The sequence below is a fragment of the Marmota monax genome, unplaced genomic scaffold (assembly GCF_021218885.2).
Source record: "Marmota monax isolate L192 unplaced genomic scaffold, Marmota_monax_Labrador192_F-V1.1 WCK01_AAM20220418_F8-fsc00030, whole genome shotgun sequence".
NCBI lineage: Eukaryota > Metazoa > Chordata > Mammalia > Rodentia > Sciuridae > Marmota > Marmota monax.
Window position 1 is genome coordinate 7,246,281 of NW_026691988.1, and position 15,135 is coordinate 7,261,415.

Here is a 15,135-nt window from a genome sequence, read left to right on the forward strand (position 1 = left end):
TACATATAATAGGAATTCTATTATTTGTCAAATGGATTAATTAAAAGTCTAAGATTAAGGTAATAAGTAAATATCTAAACCAATCCAGTATTATTAAACACTTCACCTGCCCAGGAAGTCGTTTCCATTTTACTACTTCCTTTGAATCTTCTAATCCAGGTTCTGTGTCGACTGAACTTGATTCACGGTGGCGTTCACAATACACTGGTTTACCTTTTTCCTCCTGAAGTGCCATCATAGAGCGGTAAGATGGTTTTATCTAGACATGTATAGAAAATGAGAAAAATCAGCTACAGAAAGTGCAACTGACCTGAAAGATTATTTTATTAAAAATAAAATTTGGGGGCCTGGGGTTTTGGCTCAGTGGTAGAGCACCTGCCTCGCATGTGTGCGGTCCTAGGTTCGATCCTCAGCACCACATATAAATAAATAAAATAAAGGTATTGTGTCCATCTACAACTAAAAATATTAAAAATAAATAAATAAATAAATAAAGTTTTATTTGGACACATCACACCCATTTATTTATTGATTTATTCCATATCTATATTGCTACATTTACACTACAAATTCGGATAATTTTGAGAGAGATTATATGGTCTATAAACTCTAAATTGTTTATTATCAGGCCCTTTATAAGGAATATATTTCTCATAATTTTAAAATCATCCTTTCATTTTAACTAAAAAAACAACAAATTTTAACATTTCTTCTAACATTGAAATCTACATTAAAAACTTAAAATTCATTTAAGTATCTCTCTGAGTATTAACCATTATTAACCATAAGCTTAATATATATCATCTCTTCAGGCATTTTCCTATTATAAAAATCCATTAAAAATTTTGAGACCTATCTTTTTAAAACTGGAAAACATATTATATCATCATTTAATTTCAACAATAGAAGGTATACATTTGTATGTGCTATTAACTTACACAGTCTGGAACTTTCAATCCTCGAACAGTTACATATAATGTTGAAGGATAACGATTTCTTGGACATTTGGACCACCATTCAAAAACCTCAACAACATTTAATTGGGATCGAGGTTTAGTAGGTGGGTAGTACAGTTGCAAGCGAAGTTTTGAATTGATATTTGCATTTCCATTGGCTCCCAGTAGCTTAAAAGAATTCATATAAAATATTACTTTCACAGAAAATAAATAATACAATAAAGCAATAATATGTAGTCAGAAACTCTTTTTATAAATGATCAATGTGGCATGCTGAAATTTCTTGGATTTATAAAGCAAAGGAAAGAACATTGACATAGTTAGTTAAGTACAGATTCAGATTATTTTTGAAAAAAGGTAAATCAAATGACAAAATTGAAAAAAAAATATTTTTTCAATAGCCCCCTTTTTATCTGTACAACCACTTCAGAATACAAAACATTTACATTACTGAACTAGATGCCACTCTGCACAAAGGAGTGATCAATACATATTTGTTAATAATAAAGATTAAAATACATATTAAACAGAAACAATTTCCCATTTATTCATTATTACTATTTTTAATGGTTAAATTATTATGTTTTTAAAAAGTCAACATCATCAAGATACTTAAACTAATTCAAACAAATCATTATATTTTCCCAATATTTTAGTTCATCTTCTTAAAATGGTCTTTTTAAAGAAACCTACTAAACAAAATGAATTAAGTAAAGATTCTTATTAGAAAAATTCAAAAATCTCACCAACTCTTTCAATAGAACACAATTCTAAATAGGAAATCAATTATTTCTTTGCAATGCTAAAGATTAAAACCAGGGCTTCACACACGCTAGGCAAGTGCTCTACCATGAACTATATCCCAAGCCTTAGGAAACATCTTTTTAATCTTTGTGTCCTGTACAAATTAGGAATAGAGTGATAGTTGTGAGAATTTACATTAGCTTGGACACAGTATGAAGGTGACTTAAACCAAAAGAAGAGTAGTCAGTGAGTGCAGAAGACATATTTAATAACATTTACTGACTGATAACTTGAAACATTAAAAGAGTCAAGAAAGACTCCAAGGGAGTACTGTCCAACAGAACTTTCTATGATGGTGGAAGTGCTCTACACCTGTGCTTTCTAGAACAGAACCCACTAGTCACATGGGGCTACAAAACACAAGGGGCTGTAGAACCAAATTCATAGTTATATTTAATTTTAATTAATCTAAACTTATCTAGTAACAAGTGGCTTGCAGCTACCAAAATGGACAGTGTAACTGGGAGCCTGGGAAGATGGCAGTACTACCAACTGAAAAAAGAAGAGAGAAAATGGGTAAGAGATTAGTTAGGATGTTTGTTCACTCTGGGGGAGTCTGAGATATCTATAGGTCATTTGAATTAAAATGTCCAGTAAGTAACTGCATTTACAAATCTGAAGGACAGATAATGAAAGTGGGTCCAAGAGAAGTGAATTTAAGATGAAATCAAAAGTAGGACATCAGACTACTGCAAGAATTTCGTATGTGGATCTTCAAGGATATACAACTGCTCCCATTCTACTCCATTCTTCACATTGATCAAAGTAATCTTTCCAAAACATGGTTCAGATTGTTTTATCCTTTTGTTTAAATCCTGTAATGACTTCCTATTACTTTTTAAAAATTTTATCATGGCTTGAAAGTCCTATGTAATCAAGACGCTGTTGACCTCAGTAACCTCTTTATGCACCATTCTTTCAGTCTCTACTCTCCAATCTTAGCAGCCTTTTTTTTGTTGTTGTTATCTGAATAGATCTTGCTACTTATAATAACTGGATTTTTGTATACACTGTATCCCTTTCCTAGAACTCTCCACTCCACTGCTCCCACCTAGGTAGTGCTTCCTTAGGAATGTTTTCCTGATCCCACAGGACACTTGCTTCATAATCCAACCCATAACTCTTCACAGTATTTACAAAAATTAATGATTATATATTTAGTTATTTTATGCTTGTTTTTCTTATTAGAATATGAGGTCAACAAATTTGTCTTCTTTAAGTCTACTGACTAAAACAGTGGCCAGCACATAGAAATGGCTTACTGAATATCTGTTGAATTGAATAAAATTGGCAGGGTCATATATATCTTACTTAGTGCTGCATCCCCAGGACCAAAAAGTGGAAGTGGTACAGGATAGGCAATCAGTAAATATTTAAGACTCTTAACAAGTCTCTCCAAGTTTGTGTTAACATCACTTTCATGATGCAATCTTCCTTTAAGTTCTAACTCCTTATATGAGACTAAACTGTCTAGGGAAAAGCAACCAAATCTGGAGATAATTTTAAATGTGTTTAAAATGAATGAAAAACATACCTTAAGAAATGCCCAGGCAATTTTCCGAAAGCCACATTCTTGGTTTTGAACCTCAGAGTTATTCTTAATTTCATCCATGCTTAAAAAATCAACAATCTGCAAGTAAATTCCAAAAATTACTTCATAGAATACTAGACTATCTAAAATTTAATATTTTCTAATAAAATACTGTTAAAAATTAAAAAAAATTTTTAGTTGTTGACGGACCTTTGTTTTATTTATTTGTGTATGATGCTAAGAATTGAACCCAGTAGCCTCACCCATGCTAAGCAAGTGCTCTACCACTGAGCCACAACCCCAGCCTAATATATTGTTAAAAAAAAATTTTTTTTAAAGAGAAAGAGAGAGAGAGAGAGAGAGAGAGAGAGAGAGAGAGAGAGAATTTTAATATTTATTTTTTAGTTTTCGGTGGATACGACATCTTTGTATGTGATGCTGAGGATTGAACCCAGGCCACACGCATGCCAGGCTACCGCTTGAGCCACATCCCCAGCCCCATATTGTTAAAAATTTTTTAAAAATCATTTGAATATTTAAAAATGTGTTCTTTATATAGAGTAAAATCATTTTTATCTCATTTCATTCACCTTTGAGTTAACTCCACTATTGAGGGTTCATTTTTTGGCCACTTTATCTCTTATCTCTTATTAGTAAATCTTTTTTTTTTTTAATTTTTTATTGTTGGCTGTTCAAAACATTACATAGTTCTTGATATATCATATTTCACACTTTGATTCAAGTGGGTTATGAGCTCCCATTTTTACCCCATATACAGATTGCAGAATCACATCAGTTACACATCCATTGATTTACATATTGCCATACTAGTGTCTGTTGTGTTCTGCTGCCTTTCCTATCCTCTACTATCCCCCCTTCCCTCCCCTCCCCTCCCCTCCCCTCTTCTCTCTCTGCCCCCTCTACTGACATTCATAGAATTTACAGGGAAATGGATGGCATTAGAGCAGATTATGCTAAGTGAAGCTAGCCAATCCCTAAAAAACAAATGCCAAATGTCTTCTTTGATATAAGGAGAGTAACTAAGAACAGAGTAGGGTCGAAGAGCATGAGAAGAAGATTAACATTAAACAGGGATGAGAGGTGGGAGGGAAAGGGAGAGAGAAGGGAAATTGCATGGAAATGGAAGGAGACCCTCAGAGTTATACAAAAGTACATACAAGAGGAAGTGAGGGGAAAGGGAAAAATAATTAGTAAATCTTTTATTAGGATTTATTTTAAACCTAAGGCAAAGAGTTAATTACCTCAAATATTACGGCTATGCCAATTACACTGCCCTGATCATCATACATTGTATGCATTTATGGGAATGCCAATGTAACCCATAAATATGTATAATTATAATGTGTCACCTAAATGTAAAAGATATATTTTAAATAATTACTTAAGTGCAGTCTAGGCACAAATGCACCAGGCATAAAATTCTTAAGCTTTATCATTTAATATGTATCAGAGCAGACTTCAAAGGGTTCATTATTTTAAAAACTCAGGACATTTTTTCTGAGTCCTTGCTTGGATCACCTTCCTGAAGTTGGGGGCTTTCTCTTTGGATACATATTGTAATTAGGCTTCTCAAGAGATTTCTTTCATACCTTCATCTTATCCATATATTAAATCTCAGGGATTTGCTATCAAGCTGCCACAGAGATTGTATTCTAGGTACATGTTAGAGGCTATTGCTTTGCATTCATGGTTATCAAAAGATCAGTTGAGATATTAAAACTTTATAGAAGACTGCTTAAACATTAATATGGATTTCATCCATCCCTCTTCTTTAGATTCTTAAATCTTTTTTCAGATATAATACATGTCCAGTGAAAAAGCACTGACAATACAGAAAGATACAGAAGCAAAGTAAAACAATTTGTAATCTAGACCTATAGATAACTACCATTAGCATTTGGCTTATACAAATGTAAACCTTTTTCTGTGCATTTCTAAATATAGTGTAAGCATGTGACTACAAATACCACAGTCTTTTGCAAACTATTTCATATAGTATGTGGTGGCCATATCTCCATATCATTACAGCCTATGAATATCATCATGTTAATGGCTGCCTAGACTAGTCTACCTAAAATTCTGTATTATAAAACAACGTAAATGTAATAAAAGCCATAATTTATTCAATCAAATCTGTTACTGATTGAAATTAGGTTCCTTAATGTCTCTCAAGTTTTTGCCATAAACAGAGATGAAATAAACATTTGCATATACATCTTTGTACACATGTTACTTTCCTTTTAGGATAAACATCTTGGAGTAGAATAACAGTTTTAAAGACTTTTGATAAATATTATAAAATTTTCCTCAATAAACTCTTCAAAAATTGAAATCAGCAGGCAGGAAACACACTGTGGTAAAACTTAAGTAACCAAAATTGATAATCCAATAATCTATCATTCTTATACCTCTTAATAATTAAGTGATTGTAAAATGACATATAATAAATCACAATGACTAGTTTCTTTCTTTTTCTTTTTCTTTTTTTTAAAGGAGTAGGATTTATTCAAGTGTGAAGTATAGAAACAGGACTCTTGCAGGGGCTAAAGAGGACCCTGTTACGGGTTACCCCCAAATCACAAGTTTCTAGGACAAAGAAAAAAATTCCTTGAGATACAAATTTAAAAAGAAAAAAATTCTTTTTAAAAAATTAGAAACTTTATATACATCACACATAACATAAACATAGATGAAATGATAGAATATTTGTATTATAAACAAACATAAATAATCTGAAAGTCAAGGATCATAAAAATAAGCCATTTTACAAAATGAAACATCAGCTCCAGTCATGCCAGGCATCTTGTTCCTATACTAAAATTTTCCAGTTTGGTTAAACTGGAAAGGAGGCTTTCTCTGTTTCACTTTGCTAGCAGAGAGAGAACATAAAATAGAGAAATGAAATGTGGTATTCAAGGTTGAAATTATCATCAAATATAAATTACCTAACTTAAAAATTGGAGTAACTTAAAGGAAATCACTCTACCCCAAACCTTGATATCCTTTTCAGTGGGGGAAAAAAAAAAAGGGGAAACTTATAATTACAAATCCGCTCAAAGACTATCTTTTTATAAATCTTTCTCTGACTACTCTGACCCTTCACTTCACGTCTAATAAGTTCTTCATCATTTTTGGTTATATATGACATTGTATTAGTTAACTGATCTATGTATGTTTCTTTCTTTTTTTTTTTATCCAGGTGGCACACATATTCTTATGGAGTCTGATATTCAGTTAAATAAGCTTATACTATGTAAATGGAGGACTGCACTCATACAGATAAGATTTATCACTTTAATTAACAGTCATGATGCTGCTGTAAGGATTAAATGATGTCACAGCATAGGTCAAATGGCTAACTTCTGGCACTGAAAACTATCACTGTTTTAAAAGGGGTGTCTTATCTGTACCTTCACAGCATACTGCACACTACTTTGTTGAATTATTGAACTACTTACCACTTACATTTAACAACTTATGTTTGCACAATTAAATATAAACTAAAATTTAGTTTGAATTGTTTACTCCAATTCATACCTCAAAGAACAAGATGACTTTAGGACTCTCATCAAACTCTCGAAGCAAAGAGGGAAAATTTTCATTAAATATAATTTGTTCTTCCCATTCTGGAAGTCTTGATTTTAACTGTTTAAAATCATAAGGCTGAGTCATAATAGGAAGAATATAATCCACATTCTCTTTTTCATAGTAAGATGACACGGGTCGTTCACTGTTCAAAGAAAGACATTTCTGTCAACAAAATTCTAATTTTTAGATGAGAAAAAATTATGATACACAACCAGAAATAATAAATCATAATACAAAAGGAAAAATTATTTTCATAGTCCATCTAGAAAATTATAAATTCATAAAACTTTAAAGTAAAATAGTGCCTTACTATTTTGCATTTATATACCATCAGTTTTCACAGAATTATAGGAACATAAAGTGAGACATAATTATACCTTCATTATACAGTGGAAATAAAGCAATTGCTTCAGAATTTTAAACAAATTTATGATAAGATAGCACAATAAGTTAATATAAAAAAGGAACAGGGCTGGGAGTGGTGATGCATGCCTATAATCCCAGTGGCTCAGGAGGCTGATGATTTCAAAGCCAGCCTCAGCAAAAGCAAGGTGCTAAGCAACTCTGTAAGACCTTGTCTCTAAATAAAATACAAAATTGGGCTGGGGATGTGGCTCAGTGGTTCAGTGCCCCTGGGTTCAATCCTGGGTACATTAAAAAAAAAAAAAAAAAAAAAAAAAGCACAATTTTTGGAGCTATCACATTTTCTTTACAACTGAATAAATGAAAGCCCTTTTTTTTTTTGACAATTTTCATGTTTTCCGCCTCTGCCATATTTCTGAAAAACTAATTTTTTGAATGCTAGTATCATCATCTATTTTATTTACCTTGTTCTTTTACTTGGCCCTCAAGTATGTATTGCCAATAGCAATGATCTTAGACAAAAAATTCAAGATTCATTTACCTCACTGAAGGCAAATGACAGGTAACATGTTAATTTGAAAAAAAATTGAGTTACACAACTAGAACATTTACATGCAATATAAGATGATTTTCAAAGTTTTGGGGCATTAAGTAGCTTGGGAGAACCTCTTTTACTTGAAATGAACAAATGTTCTCCAGTTCTTTTGCGAAAACACTGATCAGTTAGATGGTAGATGAACACCTAGAACTAGTCGACTATTCTCTTACATAAATTCATAACTCTATTTCCACTGACAATACCAACTTCTACTGCAGACAGTTTCAATGTCAAGGATTAGCTACGTTATTAAAAAAATTACCTATCGTCTTTCTTGACATATTGACCAGTGTTCTCGTCAACCACATGAATTTTTACCATTGGGTGAGAAATCATAAAATCTGATTTAAGTCGATCAGTTCGGTGAATGTAAACTCCCAAGACAAGGTCATCATCAAGCAAGCATTTGGGATAAACTGGACTATCACGGCTTGTTATTTCATGAACACCATCACCATCAATGTCTTCATTATCATCTGAAACTACATGTATAGAAGAAAATCAATATTATAATTAACTAGCCTCATATTTGAATTTACATATGATTTAAACCTTATGATCTATGATTATTTCACATGGTTAACAAAGGAACTTCAAGGGAAAAGAAGTAAAGGCCAGAGAGCAGTAGAGCACACATAGAGTAAAATATATTTACTAATGCATTATATTATAGCAGGGTGAGTAATGTTTTTTCCCAACAAGCACCAATAAGAAAAAATGAGTCGAAACATAATTTTATCTATTTTCTTTGTGTAATATATTTCATTCAAATAATTTATAACTGGAATTTCTGCTTTTGGGTAGAATGTAGTAGGATGCAGCAAGTCAGTGCTTCAGAAAAAAAAAACAACACAAACAATTGCAAAAATCTTATTTTAAGAGAGAAAGTGGGTATGGGGGGGGGGGGCGCGGCCAAGACTGACTCAGTCAGAGGTAAACAGACAGAATGGCAGCTGCTTTTGTCTCTGGAATATTTGCTGATTCAGGGTGTGGGCTGAGAATCAAGATTTGGTCCAAGCAGAAAGAAGTTCACCAGCAAAGTTTTCAGTGGTTTCCTGTGAATAAAGCGATAAAACTGGAAAACGGAGAAGCCTTAAGCACATGGCCAATTTGCCTCACAAATTGAATTCTGGGAGGGTGGAGAGGTAGTGAAATCTTCTGGTGCTAGGTGGTGCTAGCAGAACATATCACACTAGGGGAAAAGGTCTGAAACAAAACAGGCAGGCAAAGAGGAAAGCCTAGGTTTGGTCAATTTTCAATGGATGATAGAAACCCATAATAAAAAGATAACTAAAAAATCAATTGCTGCTCAAAACTGAACAACAGACTTCTAAATAATATATAACCAAATAAATTAAAATAAAAATATAAAAATTTTGTTTGGTTGAATGATAATAAAGATGCAGAATGTCAAAAAATTTTAGGGACACAGCTTAAGGCAATACTTAGGTAGAAATTTGAAGTTTTACATGCCTATAAAAGATAGACTAAAATCTTTCTTATAAAATTCATCTTATGAAGCTAGAAGTAAACAGCAAATCAAACCCAAAGAGAGTACAAATTATACAAATAGAAGAAAAAATAGTATACAAATGTACAATAAAAAAATATCAAAGCTACAGGCTGAGTCTTTGAAGACTCAGACCCAAAATCCTTGAGTGGATCAAAAACTGAGAAAAAAACAAACGACAATATTATGAATGAAAAAAAAAATGGTACAACCTTCTATATGCTATATACATTCAAAACTTGAAAATTTGAATTAAGTGGACATATTCCTTAAAAAATATATCCTAACAAAGTTGCCAGAAGAAATAGAAAATGTGAAGACTCTGATATGTAGTAAAGAAACTAAATCTGATTAAAATTCTTCCTATAAAGAAAACCTTTAGTCTAAAATATTTTATCAATAAATTCTTCTAAATATTTAGAAGATATTTTATCAGTAAATTCTTCTAAATATTTAGATATTTTCTCCAAAAACTGAAAAAGATGAAGCATTTCCCAATTCTTCTAAGACAACCAAAACTTTTATGTCTAAATTCAGGGCATTTTAAGAAAGGAAAAGTACAACCAATCTCACCACCACAGATATAAAAATACAAAGTAATGGCAAGCCAAATCAAAAAAGAGATTTGGAGGGAAAAAAAAAAGAAAATCCATCACAACCGAGTAGGTACCTTCAACCCTCCCAGGAACACAAAGATGGCTTAATATTTAAATAACAGTTAACCACACTTATACAAAAAAAGGTGAAATTTATATGGTCATGTTGATAAGATGATCACATATGTACCTGACAAAATTCAAAATCAATTCATGATAAAGAAAAATAAAAGACTTTGCAAAGCAGAAGTAACTTCTTTAATCTGATAAAGGGTATTTACAGATAATTCACAGCAAACATCATACTCAATGGTGAAAGAGTTTTCTGTCAAGGCTGGTAAAAAAAAAAAAAAAGAATACTTGTTTTTGCCACTTCTGTTTAAGATTATAATAGAAGTCCTAGCCAATGCACTGAGAAGAAGAAGAAAAAAAGAATAAGATACAATAACTGAAAAAGCAACAATAAAACTACCATTACTAACATATTAATGATCATACATGTAAAAAATTCAAAATAATCTAAGAATAAACTGTTAGAAGTAATAAATAAATTTAGCAAGATTACTGGGTACTATGTTTAAAATTTAAGTACATATGAATAGAAACAAATGAATAAGAAACATAATTTTTTAAAAAATGCCTTTTACAGTATTATTAAGTAATATCAAATACTAGGAATAAATCTACAGAAAGACTGCCAAAATTTATAATATTATCAAGATAAATTTTATAAGATACAAATACATGGAAATGCATGCCAAATTCATAGATTTCAAGATAAATATTTCTAAAAATGCCAAGTCTACTCAGAGAGTTGGTATATTGTGAATCTTTTAGATTTATCCAGTTTAGATCAAAACTGAGGTTGGTTGGCAGGATTAAAGTGGATAGGAGGAGGGAAATTGAGACATCACTTGTAAAATTCACATGGAAATGCAAAGAGTAAAGAATAGTACAGATAATACTGAAGAAGAAAAAAATCTGTAGTACACTACTAAATATCATGACCTATTATAAAGTTATAGTAATTAAGGTATTTTTTATACAAACCAACTATGTGACTGAGTAGAGGCTATAAAAACAGATCCACATTTAACATGTTCTTGTTATTTATCATAAAATTGACACTGCACTATAAAGAGAAAAAGATAGGCTTCAGTAAATAATTACTATGTCAATTATATACTCACGTGAAAAAAAAGTCTTGATCTAGTAGTTAAATTAAAAAACAAGTGTTTAAAATGTCTTGATCTAGTAATTACATTTAAAAACACTTGTATTAAATTAAATTAAATTTAAAAAACACTTGTTTTTAACTACTAGAATCAAAAAATATCAATGGTATCCTCAAATGACTAAAAACCATAAATTCTAAAATTGTCTATTTTCATCCCCAAAAAAATCATACACAAAATCAATTCCAGATGAACTATAATCCTAAGCATGAAAAGTCAAACAGTAAAACTTTTAGCAAAACATTTTCAGGACTTAGGGAAGATTTCTTAAACAAATCACAGACAGCTCTTAACCATCAAAGAAAAAAATTAGGGAAACTGGGTAATATAAAAATTTATTTTTCAAAAATTACTAATAAGAAATAATGAAGCCTAGAGTGGGAACATATTTGCAACTATTTGTATATATTTATATCTGAGAAAAGACTCATATCTAGGTATACAAAATAGTGTCACAGATCAATCAGAAGACAATTATTTTGTTTTAAAATGCATAGAAGACTTGAACAAATTTATAAATGTGAAATCCAAGTAGTTAATAAACATGAAAAGAATCAACATTACTAGTTTTAATTGGGATCAGGCTAAGGTCAAGGTTAATCGGGATATATATTATTATATATCCCTAAGAATGATTAAAAATTCAGAGGTCTAACCAGGTAGACACCAGGTACATGTTGGTGAAGATGTGGAGCAACTAGAACTCTCAAACACTGCTAGTGTCTATTGGTAAACCAAGCAAGGAAAATAGGAAGTAATGATTAGAGCAACAATATACATAAACTACTACATAAAAGCACAGCAATTCCAAGACTGTGCTCAACAAAAATGTATATATATATGCTCACAACAGATGTGAACAGAGTGTTCCTTTCAGCTTTACTTGTAATTGCCTAAAACCAAAAACAACTCAAATAACCATCAATAGGTTAGGTAAGTTAACTGTGGTATATTTACACAATGGAAATCTATACTGTACAAAATCAAGAACTGAGAATGTATAAGGTCAACTGTCTTTACTGCTGGTTTAATTTACAAAAATAACACTGAGTTAAGAAGTCAGGCACAAAAAGCACGTTTATAATTCTATTTGTATCAATGTGCAAAAATGATCTGTTAGCAAACAGGGTAGTGGTTATCTCTGCAGAGCAATAAAGTGAAAGGGGGCCTGAGGAGGGTGTCTGAGGACTAATAACGATCTGTTTTTTGATTTAGATAACGAGTTTATAGGTAAGTTCAGTATGTGAAAATTCACTAAGAAGTACACTGTGATACATATACTTTTCTGTATGTATATTGTACTTCGACAAGTGTTTTAATTTAACTACTAGAATCAGAAAACATCAATGGTATCCTCTAATGACTAAAAAAACATAAATTCTAAAATTGTCTATCTTTGTCCCAACGTTTTACCAATTACATGGGATTGGGGAGAAAATAGAATAACAGGTAGGAAAAGGGCAAGAATATACAAAGAAAAAGGAAAAAAAATCAGAAAATGTAGAGACAGAAAGCAAGAGTGGGAAGGGAATTTGGAAGAGGAGAGAGCAGTTGAATTAGGTGAGGAACCAGGTGGACACCATGTTTAATACAGGGACACAACCTGAATATCTGAAATATTTTTTGACTGTTGACCATTTCTATCTTTCACAACAGAGTCTTAACCACTTAGGGACTCTAAACTCAATGGTTTAAAGAAGAAATTCTCTATGCCACAAAAGTAATGACAACGTCTGTATTATTCTAGAGTTAATTAAATTAAGAACTCAAAATGACTCAAGTACTACAAACCCATCACAGCAACCTATAATTACAAATGAATGCTTTTAATCAAGATGAATCCAGAACAAGTACCAAATATTATACATGTGATTATTTTAAACTATATCTTTAGGCTTAATTTTAAGAACTAAAATTCCTAGAGTCAAAAGCACACCATTTTTCATTTAATTAGTGTAACAAACCTGCTTTAGTCTTCTTTTTTGTCTTTTTTGGTTTGGATTTTGTGTTATCTGGCATATTATCATCTGCATTTTGTTCCACTGAGCTTATTTCATCATCTTGATGAGAATCTGAAGTAATGTTTCCAACTGGCGAGTACTTCTTTTGTTCATCTTCAACTGTGTCATCAGAGATGTTCAATGTGCTGCAAATATAAACCAAATACAAGAAATTACAAATATATTAATATTATAATAATCATTATTCATTGTAGAACAGAGTGAATGGTAAACAGAAGCAAGGATAATATTAAAATTGTTGTCTTCTGCTGGAAGATGCATGTATTTTCTTATATAACAATCAGACATCAAACTAGGTATTATAGGGACTATTTTATGCTTGGTGAGGAATTATATACCCCAAGGGTCAACACATCAAGCTCTAAACCCCAGGGGAAAAAAATGAAATAATCTTTTATGAGCAATAGACCTGTCTTACATAGGACCACTGATGCCAAGTAAATAATTAATGAACTTCTAAATCACTTCGTGTAAAGGCAAAAAAAAAAAAAAGTAGTATAAGTCTGTTCTGTTTTCAAGAGGTTTCAGATAAATAACTTTTGGTTTCTAGGTAAGAACTAATTCTGTGTGTTTTCCAGTGTGACTATATTTTCAGAAGGCTATCATTAAAATAAAAATCTGCATCATATAAACCAATAAATGATAAGAGAGAGCAGCCAAGAAGTATACCAAGTTTAGAGAAGCTGGCCTATGAAAGTTTGTTTGCAACTATTTAAGGATAATAGCTACCCTTTGCATACTATCGTCATGTAAGACATGGTTTTAATTAAAATTTGTGAAATAGTTCTACTTTATAGTAAGAATGGCTTTCTAGCTCTACATCAAAAAAGCTATGAAAAAAAGGAAGATTCTAAAAATACTGTATTTACAGTATTTTTAGCAGCCTTTATGATTCCTGTGTCTTCATAATCATTTCTTTGTATAACCCCCTTCTCTTTAAGTGTGAGAAGTAGTGGAGTCACCCAATACTACAAACAGACTGTGACTTCTGTCTTGCTCTCACTCCCTTGGATCCCTTGCTCTGGGGAAGCAAATGGCCACATTGTGAGTAGCAAACATAGAGAGGTTCACGTGGCAGGGCAATGATGTCTGGCTGAAAGCCAGTCAGGACCTGAAATCTGCCAACATCCGTATGACTGATCTTAGAAGCAGATCTTCTGAGGCCTTCTAATGGCTATGTGCACTGGCAGATTGTCCCCATCAAGACTAGCGGTAGCTTTAGGCCCAGCTAACATCCTGACTCCTACCTGTGACAGACCCTGTGAGACTCAGGGGCACCCAGTGAAGTTATTTCCAGGCTCCTGAAACCACATAAACTGAGAGAAAATAAGTGTTTGTTGTTCTAAACTGCTATGTTCTAGGGTAATTTTTTAATGCAGCAACAGGTAACTGTTGTAGTATATATATAATATATATACTAACATATCCCTTTAGCAAACTGACTGTCCTTCTCTTTGTTACCACTGGTCCATTAACTTGTGATGATAAGAGGGGAATTACTTTTAGCTGAGGGCTTTAGAGGAAAATGCCGTGGAATGCCAAGGAATAGTCATCTACAGAATGTTCCCACCTGAAGTTGCTTCTAGATGACTGCAGAAAAAAATTATGGCAGGTAAAAGGCATTTTTTAAATCTCACTGTTTTCTCTAAAGAGAGAACCTATAAATATAAATATACTCACAGAAACCCAAATGATATACACAAGCATATATGTATAGTCATTATATATATACATATATATGTATATGTATATATGTATATGTGTGTGTGTGTGTATATATATATATATATATATATATATATATATATAAAGACTGATATATAAAGACTAAATACCAAATTGCCAACAGTGATTATCTTTGAATGATTGTTCTACAATGAGAAAATGTTATTTGTATAATAAGGAAAGTTAT

The 15,135-nt window shown here is 31.8% G+C and overlaps 1 protein-coding gene across 11 annotated transcripts in view; it reads right to left on the minus strand.

The window, feature by feature from the left end:
• Ahi1 (Abelson helper integration site 1) overlaps nt 1-15,135 on the minus strand; it is a 176,500-nt gene that overhangs the window by 142,202 nt on the left and 19,163 nt on the right. For all 11 annotated transcript variants that reach the window (XR_009227370.1, XR_009227363.1, XR_009227367.1 and 8 more), the window contains 6 exons: nt 13,167-13,348; nt 8,124-8,343; nt 6,850-7,042; nt 3,295-3,390; nt 939-1,124; nt 107-259 (listed from right to left, as the gene is read on the minus strand). Coding sequence is in view for 7 of the 11 variants with exons in the window: in XM_058581423.1 (XP_058437406.1) it covers nt 107-259; nt 939-1,124; nt 3,295-3,390; nt 6,850-7,042; nt 8,124-8,343; nt 13,167-13,348 (1,030 nt within the window). In the remaining 4 variants the exon portion in view is untranslated. The remainder of the gene's footprint in view (nt 1-106; nt 260-938; nt 1,125-3,294; nt 3,391-6,849; nt 7,043-8,123; nt 8,344-13,166; nt 13,349-15,135) is intronic.